General features: G+C 35.3%; 1 protein-coding gene and 1 pseudogene across 2 annotated transcripts in view; one reads left to right on the top strand and one right to left on the bottom strand.

The window, feature by feature from the left end:
* Exoc6b (exocyst complex component 6B) overlaps window positions 1–16801 on the top strand; it is a 541291-nt gene that overhangs the window by 54420 nt on the left and 470070 nt on the right. For both annotated transcript variants that reach the window (XM_003469003.5, XM_063230357.1), the window contains one exon: window positions 15653–15818. In XM_003469003.5, coding sequence (XP_003469051.1) covers window positions 15653–15818 — 166 coding nt within the window. The remainder of the gene's footprint in view (window positions 1–15652; window positions 15819–16801) is intronic.
* LOC106027487 (pescadillo homolog) lies at window positions 10699–14268 on the bottom strand (annotated as a pseudogene).

Raw genomic sequence — 16801 nt, 5'->3', positions numbered from 1 at the left:
GTTGGCTCATGGTAAGTTCTTTCCAAGTTGGACACTGTTGGGGGGCTAAATATTGGTTTAAGGAAGTGAGATTGGTGAGTTATTCTATTGGATTTTTAAAAAAAAGCTGAATATTAACTTTTTCAGATATGTATTTAACTTTATGTGATCAGTGGTCTCTCATTTCTCTTTAAAAATGGAAACCATTAAGTTTCAGTTTCAAATGTTCATGTTCTCCTTTTTTATATTCTGGAATTATTTTGTTTTCTTCTCTTCTCCATAGTGAATTTTCTTTTGTGAAAATCCTCTTGTGCCTACTTACAAAGGGAGACATGGAAGTGGAAGTTTGAATGACAAAATCATTGTCCTGAAAGATCTCAATAGCCTGGAAAAATGGACTATCATTGTAGTAGCTACTAAATTGTAGATTCAGAATACCAATTGCAATAGCAATACACAAAATATTAAAAGATATTAGATGACTGTTGCTGAATATATAGCATAATATGATTGTCAAAAGTGCTTAAACAGCGGGGTAAGGTAGTAACAAAGCTTACCTTTGGAAGGCGAAAGAGGAGAGTTATAAGTTCTAGCCCAGCCTGGGTACCCTAGTGATTTGTGAGAACTCTTATCTTGAAATTAAATAAGAAGAAGACTAGGGCTATAGTTCAATGTAAAGACTGAGTTCAATACCCAGCACCACAAAGGAAATGAAAAGGAACACAACACAAAACAGAAAACAAAAAGACCCCACATAAGCATTACTGTTAGAAACTGAAAAACCCGGTTAAAGGAGATATACCTCATGTTCCTAGTTTGACCATTCTTGATTTAAAAATTGCTAATGTTTATGGAATGCTTTTAGTGTGTCAGGAAAGAGAAGTTTAATAACTTGCCCAAGGTCACATGATTCATAAGTAACAGCACCAAGGCCTTAATGTGGCTTGTTCTTGACCACTGTGCAATACTGCCTGTTTAGTTTTGTCTTAAGAGTTCATACTAGAATGTGTTTAGAAGGTGAAAACTTGAAAGGAAAGGCTGCTTGTATGTGTAATAGTTGAATGATTTGAGATCAGTCTGTATAAAGGAAGAGTAGGATCAAGGGCTTTTTTTTTTTTGTGCGTGCGTGCGTGCGTTTGTGTGTGTGTGTGTGTGTGTGTTTTAGGGCAAAAATAGATAAATGGTGAACATTACAAGAAGGCAAATTTTGATTTTTGTATTAAAAGCTTTGCAACAGCTGTTGAAATTCGTGAGATTTGTTGTTTTGTAGTGAACTTCTTTTTACCTGGGTATGTTTCAGCAGAAGCTGAATTAGTATTTGATGGAGATATCTGGTAAAAAGGTCATGTCTGTGAAACTGAACTAGATTGTCTCTGACGTTTCTTTTTTTTTCCTTGCACATTTGTATGTAAAGAAAGGTCATAAAATTGTTATACTATCTTCAAACAAGTGTTTCTGTGAAAAAATGACAGTATTTATTTCTGATGGAAACTTGGCACACATGCAGGGAGGGGTGTCCACATTTATTTTTTTTGTCTGAAACATAACAGTTGTTTTGTAAATAGTTTTATGATGTTCATGGGTGCATATTGTATTAGTAGAGTAGGAAGCAAAACAAAAATGGCCTACTTTTCTAGTTCACAAATCAAGTTACTTAAAAATACATCATGGGTTGAGTCATAGTAACAATTATGATATCCTTCATTTCCCTCCCATTTGAGAGAAAATAAAAAAACATTAATTAAATCCGTTTTAGGATCATAATCAATAATAGAGGAAATTAGATGTGTAAAAAACACTGAATCTTTAAAGTTCTGACCAGCGCTGACTGTTCATTGGATTTACAGGAGATACTTTTTAAGAAGGAATTTTCCTTTTGACTTTTATGTTTATTTTACTTGAAATTATTCAATTTAGACTTCAAGTTAACCCTGAAATGTTAATTGGTTTTTACTTAAATTAGCATTTTATTGCACGAGTATTATGAACTAGGGACTGTACTAAACTCTTTTAAATACATTTTGTTTTTTCAATTATAAAAAAATTAATGTTTATTTAGATAAAATATAATTACATCATTGCAGATGATTTTTTTTTTTTGCTGTCCTTTATTTTTTTTCCCTAGAAGTGGAAATAAAAATACATGGATATGTTTACCTTCATGTTGGCTATATTTATGGTTTTATACCGTTTTTTTTTTTTTTACCTTGCCTTTGTTCTTTTCCTCTTTTGCACATTCCTTTTTCTCTCCCTCATCTTTTTTAAAATTTTATTCTTGATATAAATGTGACATACTGGAAAAATTAGGTATTTGTATACACTAGTGATGTTGGAAAGATTGCTTCACATACAGAATGATGTTGATATTAATAATTACTCTAGTACCATTATATTTGAGGTAGAAATGAAATAGTATAAAATGTTGATCTAAGGGCCTTGCACAGATTTTTTAGATACTTTTACTAATATAAATTTGAGCTACGTTTTATCCTTTGGTGGTCTGGGAAAGGTAGGGTAGATAAGATTGCCTAGATCAGATTTTTAGATAGTTGGATAATTGGTCTTTTGTGCTTTTGATTGAGTTGATAATATAAGTAACTTTGTTTGCTGATGTTCTTGAGCTGTCATTACAAACTCAGATATACACATCAAGGTTTTTTTCAGAGCCATGATCAGGTATAAATTGACAAATCTGTCTCATACATGTGTGGTAGGATTTCCTTTTACCTGTGTAACCATTTAATAAAACATTTTTAATCTGGGTCAAAATGAAGTAGTAAAAATTGTTAAATGACAGAACATTTAAGATTGTCTTTTGTTCATCTCTCTGTGATTGCACATTTTTAGTCTAGAGTTGTCATGGGACTGATGTTTATCATTATGATACAGAGTTTTTGTCTGGTTTTTGTGTTCTCAATACAAATCCTTAAGACACTCTACCTTTCCCTTCAACTTCAAACTTTGCCAACAATTTCTTTTTTTCTCTTTTGAGAGTTAACTTGGTTATTTGGAGCATTATGAACATAATGTTTGGGAGTTATCTGTTTCCATTGTTACAGCTTGATTGTCCATGGTTTAATCATCAGTGTTTGGAAGGGAAGCAAAAAAAAAAAAAAAAAAAAAAATGCTGCAGGCTGCGCAGTGCCATAAAAAATTTCCACCTGGAAGCAATTTTTGTAAAAGCCCTTAGAGACTGCTGTCACCCTTTTCCTTCTATTGGCAGCAAGGGCCAGAAACACCAGTTCCCTTAAGAGCTAGGTTTTGTTGCAATTTAGTCATCTTCTTTCTCCTAGTTTCCAGAGAACATTAGAGAAAAGCTAGTGAAATAACTAATTATTCCCAGATATTATTCTATGTTAAATTTCCTTGACCTTTCTAAGTTTCTTCCTCTGACTCCTTCTTTCCTTATTTAGTCTTGTAGCTGAAATTAATACTATTTGCATTGCTAGAACTTGAGTTTACCTTTTAGTGAGAATGTTTATTATTAACTCTAGTGCCTGTCTATTGAGGAACATTTTTGAGCTTTGCATTAGGCCCCCCTGTCACTTTATAGTGCCACCTTTGGAAACTCTAAGGAAGCTCATGGTCCTGTATGTGGGAGATAGATATACAAATAAATGAGTACTGCATATAGCGTACCCCTTTTAAAGACATGAAAAAGCATAAATTTCAAAACAAAAGGATATCAACTCTGCCTTCCACCAGTGAATGTTCTTAGTGGTAGTCCCCATTCATTCCCACACTCATTGTCCTAGTAACTTCAGGATAATATTAGGCATTTGTGCAAGATTTTAAAGCAAAGCAGGATGGCAGTACTTTTGGTGAAATTTACTCAAACCACAAGGGCAGTTCAGATTTGTGTAGTGTCCAAGTGAGGGCCAATTCGTACATGATACCATGGCTCTTAAGGAGTAACTTTTTTTCCTAGTGATAACTCCTTATCAAGCATAGAGGTGAGATTTTGATTCTTCATGTTTTGAAAAATAGATTTAAAAATATAGTCCTCAAAAAATTAGAATATTACATGCTGTTACAGATTTTTATTGTAGATGAAATCGATCTCTTTTGAGAAAAAATGCCTAATACCAGTATATCAGTAAGCAGGAAAAGAATTTGAATTCAAGATTTAACTTGAATCTTGAAAGCATGGACTCAAAATCTTATTTGGTGTAACTTCTTCCAGAGTGTATAAACTTAAACTCTTCATAATGTCTGGTCTTTCTGAAGAATAGTTTCTTAAATTCTACCTTGTTGATAAGGAGTGAAGCTTCTGTATCACCTCATAGTAGTAATATTATTGAGGGAGTTTTTATAGAAGAGCTGTTTTGATCTGGATCTTGAAGGATGAACAGGAATTTGCCAGAAAAAGTGATAGGAAGGAGATTCCAGGCACAGTGAGTATATACTATATTCAGAAACCTTCAGGTAGAATTGTAGAGTGAATATGGGAAGTCTCAGGATAAACTGGACATGGAGGGATTTTACAAGTTATGGTTGGGAGTTTGGATTTCATTTTGAGGCTTGACTGTGTGTGCTTGTGTGCATGTGTGTGCGCGTGTGTGCATCTGTCTGTGTCTGTTTCTGTTTATTTCATGATCTAGATGTCATTTTTAAGATTACTGTCAAAGAAATATTGAAGATGGATTATTAGCAAGCTAAGAGGAAGAAGGCGGAAAATAACTGTTTAGAAGAGCGTAAGCATATGAGCAGGCAGTAGGAGGATGTGGATGGAGAAAAGCATGAAGAGACATGGAATTAGAACTGGTAGGCATTAGTAATTAGGGCTAGGTGAGAGGAGTCAGACTTACGTATTTTTACTTTGAGTAACTGTTGGTGTCTTTAAGTGAGATGGTAAACGTTAGGAGAGAAGTTTAAGTTTGGGTTCTAAGTTCATGAATTCAGATTTGGATGTGTGATTTGAGATATCTTGAAGAACGGGAGGCAATTAGATATTCAGGTTTATAGAATTTAACAGAGATACCCAGATGTTATTGAGTTGGGATGAATCGGGATATTTATTGTGAAAATTGAGGTATTGATGAGAAAACTGAGCAAGTACACACTGGTAACTCAGTTCACGAACTTGATTCTTTCCATAAGTTGCAGCCAGATCTGAGGAAAAAATTAAGTTCATGAACTGAGGGGAGGAACTGAAGGCCCAGTAGTATTGACAGCAAGAGGGAAGAATTATGCAAGGAGACAGAAAAAGGGAAAATCAAAATGGGATGTAATAGAGGTGTCTAGAGTAAAGATTTAAGGAAGAGGGCTTAATTAGCAGTTGTACCTACAAAAATGAACGAAGCAAATGATGAGATGAAAAGTGAATACTTGATTATACGATTAGTAGGCTTTAATTGCCTGATAAGAATAGGTTTATTGGAGTGATATAGGTAAGAAACAGATTACATGGGGCAAGGCCAGTCTGAGGAAATGGAGGCACTTTGTGCAGAGTGCTTATTTAATTATTGTAATAATTGTAATTATTCTTTCAATAATTGTAATTATTCCTTCAATAATTGTAATTATTGAAAGAGAGAAAGGGAGGAAGAAAGAGAGAGAATGCCAGGAGAAAATTTATCAGCAAGCCCTCCTCAAAATGTAATGGGCTCTGTTGTTTTGCTAAGAGGGGAAAATTTTTGTCAAGGGAAAGAAATCAGTAGAAATAAACATGAAAGTACAGAATTATCCGCCCCCGTCTGTTGATGGAATGATATTCCTGAGGTGCAGGGGAAATAAAATTTTTAGAGCATAGGGTTAGTCTTACTTCAACATGGGATATGAATTCCATTGAGATAGGAAGGAACAAATATTTATAAGGGTGGAGAGAAGTATAGATAACTCGTGTATTGGATAGTGGGAAGTTAGGAAGATTCATGCCTTAAATAAACCTGAATTTTTTTTTTTTTAACAAAATAAGTGACAAAGTTATTTGTTGTAAAAGAACACTGCAGGTGAGGCTGGGATCTTAAAGAGAATGGCACGGTTTGGGACAGACGTTGTGTAATGGAGGAACAAGCTGAGAAAAGGCACACTAAAAGTTGGAATGGGGCTGAGTCCATATTTATATAATTAGATCCCACAAAGTGAGATTCTGTTAATGAAGTTGAGCCATTAAAAGAAGGAATAAATAAGCACTAGTTCAAAATGTTTGGTAAATGTAACAAGACCTAGAGAGCAGTGGTGCTGTTTTGTTGGGGGACTGAATTAGGCAAGAGCTCTGTCTGTATTTTGAAGATGACAGCTTCTTATATCTTTTACTAATTCTGGGCCTTCTCAGTTATTTCTTGGAATATTGCCTATTATTTATTACTAGATCTTTCATTAAACACATCTTATTCTCCATGTCTCTTAGAAATAACTTCCACCTTTTGTCTTTCTGTGCTGCATGTGTGTTTTAGATAGACCTCCAGTTAGAAATTGTCCCTGTTCATTCTTAAGTTTCAAATATCAATTACGGTTTTTATCCTAAAAGTCCAGTATTTTATTTCATTTGCTTATTCATTTCTAATAGTTTTTGTAGTTCCCTAAATGTTTTTGGTATTAAATGTGTACTCTTTCTTTAAACATATACATTTTTAATTTATACATATTAATTTTTAAGCCTTTTAAGGCTTACTCTACTATTTGTGTTTCTTACAAGTTTTTGTTATTTAATTTCCAACTTAAAGAAATATTGTTGTGAAAACTCTTAGAAGTATGGAGAAGCTGTGGGGTAAAAGAAACTCTTTTCTACTGTTGGTGGGAATGCAGACTGGTACAACCACTGTAGAAATCAGTATGGAGATTCCTCAAAAAAACTAGGATTAGAAGTCCCATTCAATCCTGCTATTTCTCTTCTGGGTATCTTACCAGAATTAAAAACATCATACCACAGTGAAATATGTGCACCCATGTTTATAGCAACATAATTCATAATAGCTAAATCTTGGAAATAACCAGATGCCCATCAACCATGGAATGGGTTAAAAAGATGTGATCTTTTTATACAGTAGAATACTACTCAACCATATAGGATAAACTTGAGACTTTATAGATAAATGGATACAACTAGAGACCATACTCATAAGTGAAGCAAATCAGACTCATATTGTTTTCCTGGTGTGAGAAACTAAAAGTGAATAAGGTCCAGAATGCACAATAGATATTGTGAAATGGGAAGAAATTGTTTGAAAGGGGAAAAGAACGAGGATGAGGGGAAAGGGAAGGAAGGAACGAAAAGGAAAAAACCAAAATACAAGATAGCTATACTACTAGTTTCTTTCTGTTAATTGAAAAGAAAGGTATGTGCTAATATCGTTTCGAGAATTTTTTAAGCCCTTGTACTCTGAATTACTTTAAAGATAATACTCAATGTGTTACCTATTATTCTCCTATTAATTTTGTTATGATATTTTGTTTTACCTTTTTTTCCATTAAAAAAAGTATGGACTAAGTTGTATTCTTCTAGTCTCTCATTTAGTCAGATATCTGGGGGCACGGGGACTGGGACTATTTTTAAAATAAATTTTTAATTTGAGATTTCTCCAGCCACAAAGATAACAGTTTAATATGGGCCTCCCTTCTTGTGACTTTAATCTTACCAGAGAGAAAAGTTTTATATTGTCTCCTATTGTGGGGAGCTGTTTCCTTTATCTTTCACTAAGTATATAGTCTTATGTAGTCCTTAGATATCTTAGCTTTATTTTATTTTATTTGGAGGCCTCTCATTTGACTCCCTACCTTTTCTTGACTGTAGACTGAATCTCTTGTTTTCTCTGTGGTTATAAATAGAAGCATGAACTTATAGGAAATTGGCAGAATCTTGATCCTTTTGACTTGTTTTTGCTTCTGCAGATTTTCCGTACTTTGTTTTCTACTTACCCATGTGCTAAAGTTCTAGAAACTTAATTTTTGCATTTTTAGGAATTTGATAGTAGAAAAGCTTTTCATGGGGTAACCAGTCTTCCGTATTGTTCCCTGTTCTGTTTTACCTACTCTCTTCTCTATCACTTTTTTGGTTGGAAACTACTTTAATACTTTCATTCATCCTTTTTGAAGTCTTTACTGTTTATAGATAGTAGAGTTTTAAAATGTAGTCTTTTTGGCCACCGGATGTCAGCAAACAACCACTTAAGGATGAATTTGGACTAGTAATTTATTATGCTCTTAGTAGTCCTGGTTCTTTCTCAGAAAATTGCATATGTGTGTGAATTACATAAATATGTATATGTCTGTGATATATAATGTGCATACTATATATGTATGTACATATATTACATAGTATCCATAGTATATACAAATACACATTTATAAAGGATGTCATTTATATGTATTGTACTGTGATTATTAGAAACTTTACTGATCTCTTTTGTTAAGCCCATATTAAATCTTTATATGTAAGTAGAACAGGACTAGTCACTGCAGTGTTTCTACTATACCAGTATTAAAATGGGTTTGTCGCTATTAGTAGCTTTATGATATCTATCATTGGAGCTATAATAAAAATTTTAAATATGCAAAGTGTTTCAGTCAGTAATATGAGTCTCAATATTTATCTCTTCAGACTAATTGTTAAGTAAATAATATATTCTATAAATAATCAATGAATTTTAATCAGACTTCTTATGGCAGTGGTAGATATTAAATGTACCAGTAGTTTCACTTAGCTCCAGTATTGTGTGTTTAAATGTTAAATTACACACACTGATTTCTACACAGCAAAACTGCACTATTTACCAGGCATATTATAACCTTGTCTATACATGCTAACTACATTACTACATTGTGTTTAGCAGGGTCCCAGGTTGGATTCAGTAAGTGTCACCAAGCTGTGTAAGTGCTCTTTCTTATCATTGGAAACAGTAGTCATGATTGAACTTTTAGCTGTCATATATGACTACCAGTGAAAGATGGAATGGAAAAAATTTTTTTTGCATTTAACACATATTGGGATAAAGGACAAAACAAAGCCACTAATGTATCCTTTCGTGCCTTTGTGTATTCAGTTACTGATAGTAATTAATTGTTCTTTTTTTTTTTTTTTCCTTTTTAGTAATTAATTGTTCTGTACAGCATTATCATGGTAGTAGTAATGTCAGTCTTTATATTCTTTTTTTTTTTTTTTTGTCTTTTTATTGGTACCGGGAATCGAACTCACGACTGCCTGCTTCGAAGGCAGGCGCTTATGCTGCTGAGCTAAATCCCCAGCCCCCAGTCTTTATATTCTAATTTGGATTTTCCTTGCTTTCATTAGTTTATTTCCTGTTTTATTTCTGCTATTGATTTTACTCATGCTTTGTGACAAATTCTCCTTTTCTACTTTCCACTGGTATTTAACCAAAACCAGATTTTCCGTAAGCTCTTTGGCTAGGTACCAGTTGAAACTACCCCTTCCTGTTTTTATCCTTTTGAAGATAGCCATTTTGGGGGCTCTCTGCCTACCTTGAAGGAGATCATCATCACAGCATTCTTTCGATTGCATGGTCTCTCTTGGCAAAACCAGTTGGATACCTTGGGATTTACAAGGAGGGAGAAAGAGTTTGAATGTGTTTGATCTTTTGTGGTAGTACAAAAATCATTTGGATTTGGTGGTCAACTCAGAATTTATTAATTGGCATATGCTTCTATCGATGATGATACACAGTGATCTACTTCATCTTTATGAACACAGAGCATCTAGGTTATAATATTAATTATAACATTAATATCTGAATTAAGTTGATAAGTTCACTGAAGGAGAAGAGATTTTAAACTCCCTTTGACCTCCTGTAGTTTTTCTTTCAACATCATGCTCAAATCTGTTTTTCCACTTTATTTTTAACTTTTGGAATAAACAAAAATACGAATGATGCTTTTATGGAGCTTAATGAAAAGAAAATGTTTGAGGACTAAAACCATGACAGAATTTAAAAAAAAACATATATGAGAAAGACCAGAATAACTCTGGAATTTTTTTTGGATTAATCAAAAACAAAACACCAAAATGTTTAGTGCATGTGTCTTGATGTTTTCCCTGGTTCCCAAAACATCTCACCAGATGTGCTGTATGTTTTATGATACTCTGTTGCATACACCTTTGAAACAATTGGAAATCCATACCTGTTAGTTTCCTACCCTTCCTTCTCTTTGTCTGTCTTAGTAGACATCTCTGACCAAGGCTATATGCTAGTAGGTGGAGATGAAATGGGCAAGTTACAGTTTGTGCCCAAGAGAAGATTAAGCTTTCTTTTAAACTGCATATCTTGTGTCAAGCTTCATATTGTATTAGCTTTTCTAATTATGTTTTCACTGGGAGTCAAGTCCAGCTATATCAGTAACAAGCAATGCAATTTTGATTAAGACATTTCACTTTTTCTTGGCCTTAGTTTCCTTAAGTGTGTATAGTGAAAGCTTTGTATTCAAACTCTTAAGATCTCTTTCAACTTTTTTTGTCTCTCAAATGGCTGTAGAATCCTAGCTATTTAATAACAAAAAAAGCTTCATTACTCTCATGCCATCACAACACTGTTACGGAGGAGGTTACTTACGGAAAGAGTTAATGTAGAATTAATGTAGGCAGCAGGTGAGGGATTTTTCAGGTGCCTGTTCTCCATGTCACTGACTCCTGAGAATGCAGAAGATCTCTTCTCTGTCCATCCACCAGGAGGGAACTTGGTCCACAGGAGCCTGGACAGCTCATGCACTCAATCAGGGCTATCTGAAAGGAGAATGGAGATGAGGACAGAATTGACTGGCCTGCCATCAAGCATAGGTCCGCTGGCCTGTCTCTGCCCTGTCCAGCTTCTGGGAGGGCCACAAGCACTCACACAGCCTTGCCTTTTTTGCTGCCTTCTCAGACCTCAGAGCCTTGTTATGAGCTTTCCAGTTCTGTGCCAGTTTGTTGGCTTCTGTAAGATTGTGTGCTTCTTGTCAAACATCATCTTTTGATAAAGGTACTTCTCCCACTTCTTCGTTATCATGATGGCCCAGTGCTTGACCTCTCTGTCCTCCTCCTGGGCTAGCCGCTGCTTGTCTTCCAGTTTCATGGTGCCTACCATCATCCTGGGTTTCTTCTCCATCCTCTGCTCCTCCAGGGCTGTCAGGTGGGCCTCATTTTCCTTCTTTGAACCAACTTCTACACCTTCCTCCTCATCACCATCACCTTCACCTTCACTGACTTCTTCCTTCTCTTCTTCTTCTGCATCTTCTGACTCTCTCAAGTTTCTTGGGCCCTCTCTTTGCTGCAGAGCCAGCAGCTTCAGCTTCTCAGGTGGAGTGCAATTTCCTTCCTTCTCAGACATGAAGGGTGAAAAGGTATGGGAGCAGCTGCAACTCAGGGAAGTATTGTGCTATAGGGAAGAGGAGCCGGGCATTGACACAAGCATCCACTGGGGCTGTACCTACTAGTTGCTGATGATGGGGCTTTGCTGTCCAGGCCAGAGGACAAGCTGGTTGGTGATGTGGGAGTTTGTGACATCATAGGTGGCCCCATTGCACCAAGATTTGTCTCAGAACACGTCCCCTGCCAAAACTTCTAATGATGAAGGCCAGGGCTTCTTGGTGCACCTTGAGGTTCAGGAAGAATGTCAGGCTGTCAAAGAACCTCTTGTGTGTTTTTTGAGCTTCCAGCTCCTCCCTGTGATTCTCTTCCTGTACCGCCATCTTCCCGTCAGCAGGAAATTTGTTGGCCTCAGCCTCCTCCAGAGCAGGCACCACCACATGGGTTGGGCTGGCTCTGAGTGCTGCCAGTTTCCTTATAGAGCTCTCAGAGTCCAATGAATAGGCATCCTTCCTTGCCTTCACCTCTGCTTGACCCTGATCTTTGAACTTTGGCGGCTAGTGGAGGTTGAGTGACCATTAGAGCCTGAAGTTGACAAAGCCCGATAAGATAGTGTAGAACTCAGTAAAAGTGGCCATGGCCCTGTAGTCCACGTCTGTCAGGTGGTCATGGGAGAAGGCATAGAATGTGATTCATGCAGTGGGCTTACCAGCACCTCATCATGGTAGTAAATGTCTTTGATGGACAGGAAGACCTTTGCACAGGGCACAGGGGACAATGATAGAGTGCAAAAACTTCACAGTGAGCGGGCAGCACAACTGATGGTCTGCATGCGGCACTTGCCTCTCTGTAGGAAGGTGGAAAAGAGAAAGCACATAGCCAGCCCAATCCATGTGGTGGTGCCTGCTGTGTCCAGGTCCCACAGAGCATTGATGAACGTAGGGTACCACTCCTTGATGATATGGCCAAGTTGCTAGTTGGGCTTACTGTCCTATAGTGCTCCACAGTGTTCCACTTGCTTTTCCCATAGGCCTTCTGAAGCTTCTGAACAAATATCTTGTATTCTGGAATTTGTTGACATTGGGTTGATGGATGAGAAATTTGATGTCTTTAATGAGATAAAAGTTTGAGCCCTTGTAGAGCCCTTGTTGACCTTCTTATGTTTGGGCTGATGCATAGCCGTCCAAAGTCTACCAAACTCAACTGCAGCTTCTTCCAGGCTTTGTTTCAGGTGATGCAATTTATGGCAGAGCCTTGTTCATACTTGTTCTTTCCCAAGCCTTCTATGGCTCCATGTTGAAGGCCCTATGAGGTCTGCACGAACAGACAGTGCCACTTCCTCCCTTCTTTCAACTCTTAACAGGGTGGATGCACATACTTTTCTTGCTGTAATGGGATGGACTGATGTACTGGGGAGGATATTTTGTAGCTGTGTGAATTGGCAAGTTACTTTATCTTCTTGGGTTTCAGATTTTAAGTAGCATAATATTCATACCATTATCTTCTCCTCCTTAACATTCAGATTTGAGCTGATGTAGGCTTTAAGCAAGTTGTATAATCCTGTGGTGGTTCAGTGTAAAATGATAAATATTTTTATTTTATTTAAAGAAAAAAAAGCAAAACAGAAAAAAGGGCAGAAATAATACAGAATTTCAAAAAAATTAATGCTAAGAAATCACTAGTTGATAAATTACATATTGTAATCTTAGAAATAGTTGTTTAAGTTACAAAATTAAAGCATAAAAAATGGACAATGACAGTACAAACCATTCTGTTCAATGATCCAACAAAAACTTAGTAATGTGGTTATCTGTCTTACACACTTAAACATACATGAAGTTATATCCTTTAGAGCACTTTCTTTCCCTTTCTTTTTTACAATAGCTATTACACTAGAATGATAAGTATTTGTTTAATTGAATTCTTCACGTTTTGTGAGAATTTCTTAACAGGCATATGAATTCTAGATGGAGGAAGGATATAATACCATTTTATGATGTTTAAGAGTATGCATGAGATATGGATGCTAGGATAAAAACTTTTTTTTACAAACACCTGTGGTTTTCTGTGGGGTAGAATTTGAAAATCAGACTCCATATACTGGCACTTATTTATTTCATTTGAAATTTAGGTTATGAAAAGTTATTGTTAATTTCTAAGTGTTTCCTGTTTATCTTTTATTAAGTATTGTAATATTCTTGTAATTATCACAAATAACTAAATCAGTGCTGCAGTTTATTCCATGTTGTTGTTTAACTGTCGTATTTGGATATGTCAGAAACACATGATTTTATTTGAAAGATCCTGTTTTTAATAAATAGAAACTTAAAGATAAAAGTAATTTACATATCATTTAATAGCTATAATTCTTTGGCTAACAGGTTTATAAAATATAGTTTTTAGATTTCTTTTAGCAATCCCTTTTACTTGGCTTCATCACATTCAAATTTTAAGGACTGTTGGAATGTGCTATCACTAGGTGGCAGTCTTTCTCTATTTTAAATCCTTTTTTAAGGCGGGAAGAACTGCTAGTTTTAATAGAAGTGGTGGGATATGGTCAGTTTTAAGAGGTATATTTTAGAGATTGAATGTCAGGAATTACTAATGGATTGAATGGAAGATAAGATGGAAGAAATGGATTAGAAGTGATTCTTGGATAGTTAGCTTGGGCAAGTGGAAAGTGCCACTAGCTGTGTGAGTAGGTGGTTGAGAACTTTGGTGATGAATAAGCTTGGGAGTAGAGATAGGTTGGTTATAAATGATTTTTTTTGTGTTAAATTCGAGATAGCTTTAAAAAATACAATTGGAGTTGTTAAGTAGTAGCTAAAGGTTTATATCGAGTGTGCAGGGAAGTGCTCTCAATTTTAAGTATAGTTTAGGAAATCAGCACTAAGTAGATGGTATTTTAAAACTGTGAGACTGATTGTTTAGTGAGAAAGCACAGATTGAGAAAATAAATGGTTCTGTGAATATTTAGAAGTCACATAGAAGAGGAGGAGCTGGGATGGGAGATGGAGAAGACTTCTCAAGTGATCACTAAGATTAAAAGTCATGTTAGTATGGTATCTTTGAAATCTTCTCTAGTGTTTAAAAATGAAGAGACTATAAAACTAGCAGATGCCACTATTAAGTGGAATATGACGATTACTTACCTGTTGTGAAACAATGAATTGAGATGGTGAGGAAATGGAAAGGGATTTTGCTTTTCTTTTTTTCCTCCCTGGGTAGGGGAGCAGAGAAATAGATAGCTGGAGAGGGAGGTATGTGTAGCTAGAGGCAGGTTTTTAAAGGTCCTATTAACATGTACATGAGAATGGTCTTGTAGGTAGGGGGAAATGTGTAGTGCAGAGGAGGGCTAAAAGGGAGTGATTATAGAGGGACAGTTCTTGAGATAGCTAGAAGGGTTGACTATATCGAAAACTTGGAACACTTCTTCCATTGTTACAGGAGACTGGACAGAGTAAGAGGCACATGTCTTGGTAGGCTGGTTGGTTTTCATGAGAGAAGAAATATTTTATTGTGTCTTTTTCCTGTGAGGTATACAGTAAGGTCATGTAGCTGAAAGGCAGTTAACATTTGAGGGGTGGAGAAAGTAAGGATAGACATTTTAGAAAATACAAATTATTTTTGGGGAAGGAGTAACAGGTTGAGCATTCCTAACCTAAAAATCCAGTATCTGAAATGCTCCAATATCCAAAACTTTTTGAGTGCCACATGCCAGATGTTACACGTGGAAAATTCCACACCTGACTTCATGATAAGTTGCACTTTTGATTTTCCTAAAATGCTGATGCACTAAAAATATTTTATAAATTTGCCTTTGGGCTGTGTATATAAGATGTGTATGAAACATTTATGAATTTCTTGTTTAGATTTGGGTCCCACTTTTGAGATATCTTATTATATATATACAAATAGTCTGAAATCTGAAAAATTTCAAAATTTGAAACATTTCTCATCTTCAAGCTTTTTAGATATGGACTATTCAACCTGTAGTAGAATTTTCTAGTGATATTGAATGCCTAGTGTAGATTTGTAATTATAGAGTTATATTGAGTATAACCAACCTAACTATGAAATTTCTACAGCAATTTTTAGCTTTTTTGATCTAGTAATGGAATAGTTGTATAGTTAGGTTACCAAAGTTGAGTTTGTTGACTAGTTAAATTAAGACAGACGGGGGGTGGAGGGAAGGGGGAGGATTGTGATTCACTTTGTAATGAATACTGTTGAAATATTTTTAGGTGAATCAGAAAGCACAAATTTTGACTTTCCTAAAAAGCATTCTTTGTCATTAAAATAATGTTAATACAATTGTATTACTTTGTGGTATATATACCCTAAAAATCTAATTTTCAAATAAAATTGTTCCTGGGTTTGTGTTTCTCTTTCTGTTTAAAATTAACTGTGGTGTAATTTTCCCGGCTTTTTTAAAAGGTCTGTCTATGATGGTGAAGAACATGGACGATTCATGGAGAAGCTTGAAACACGCATTCGCAATCATGACCGAGAAATTGAGAAAATGTGCAACTTTCATTACCAGGGCTTCGTTGACTCTATTACTGAACTGCTGAAAGTGAGAGGAGAAGCCCAGAAACTCAAAGTAAGGAGACTACAAGATATGTGTTGCTCTCTTTTCTTCTGAGGTTCTGATTAGCATTAAAAGAATATGAACTACTTTACAGGTCATGATTTTATAGTAGAAATATTTGTGTAGTAGGAAGGACTTTATACTGAAACCTAGATAATTGAGCTCATGAGTTTTTAGCCAAAAAGAAAATCCTTTTTAGTTAGAGTTTCACTGGGATATCTACACTTGGGTCAAAACCAGCGATCAGTTACTGTTTCTTTCAGATAGAAACTGAGTTTGATTTTTCTTGTCATCTTCTTCCTTGCTGGATAAAAGCTATTTTTGAGAAGGAAAAAATTTCAGGACATTGCTTTAAAATTACTAGCAGCATGGCATGTAGGCCAAAGGAAAAAAGGTTTGTGTAGTCATGGATTACCAAAGCATAAAGGTTGTTTCTTGATGTGACAGATTCATGTTTTAAGAAAGTGGCTGGTCAAGTTAACCTGGTCCTTGTAGCAAATTCCCTTATGTTGGATAAATGACGTTGCTTATTCATCTTAAATCTAACTACTCTACTAAACTTATTCTGTTATATTGAATAACTTATGCTTAGATTTTTTTTAGTGTTCTGTGGAAATATTTCTCATATAATCTGTGAGTGATTAGCAGTTTTATTTTCTTCTTTATAGTCCTTATGCTTTTATTTCTTTTCTGGTTGGAATTTGAATTAAAACTCCAAAAGAATGTTCTTAGGCTTAATTTCATGGTGAAGATATAGTTCATCTAAAAGAACAAATTGGTAGGAAAAAGAAACAACTTTATTGAGAGGTAAAGTGGGCTATTAGATATTAAGTTATATTCTGAATCTACAGCACTTTAAAAGCTTATTTGACTGCAGAACAACTTAAATGAACATGAAACTATCAAATTTATTTAATGTGAATGTTTATCTTTTGCCATACAAATTTTAATGTTTGATTATAGAGTATTCTACTAGTTTCCACTAGAGGATGTTA

This window comes from Cavia porcellus, unplaced genomic scaffold, assembly GCF_034190915.1.
Source record: "Cavia porcellus strain 051 isolate PalLab524CR breed Dunkin Hartley unplaced genomic scaffold, mCavPor4.1 scaffold_18, whole genome shotgun sequence".
NCBI classification, from domain to species: Eukaryota; Metazoa; Chordata; class Mammalia; order Rodentia; family Caviidae; genus Cavia; species Cavia porcellus.
Note: the sequence above shows the minus strand (reverse complement) of the source record. Positions and strands in the feature narration are given on the sequence as shown.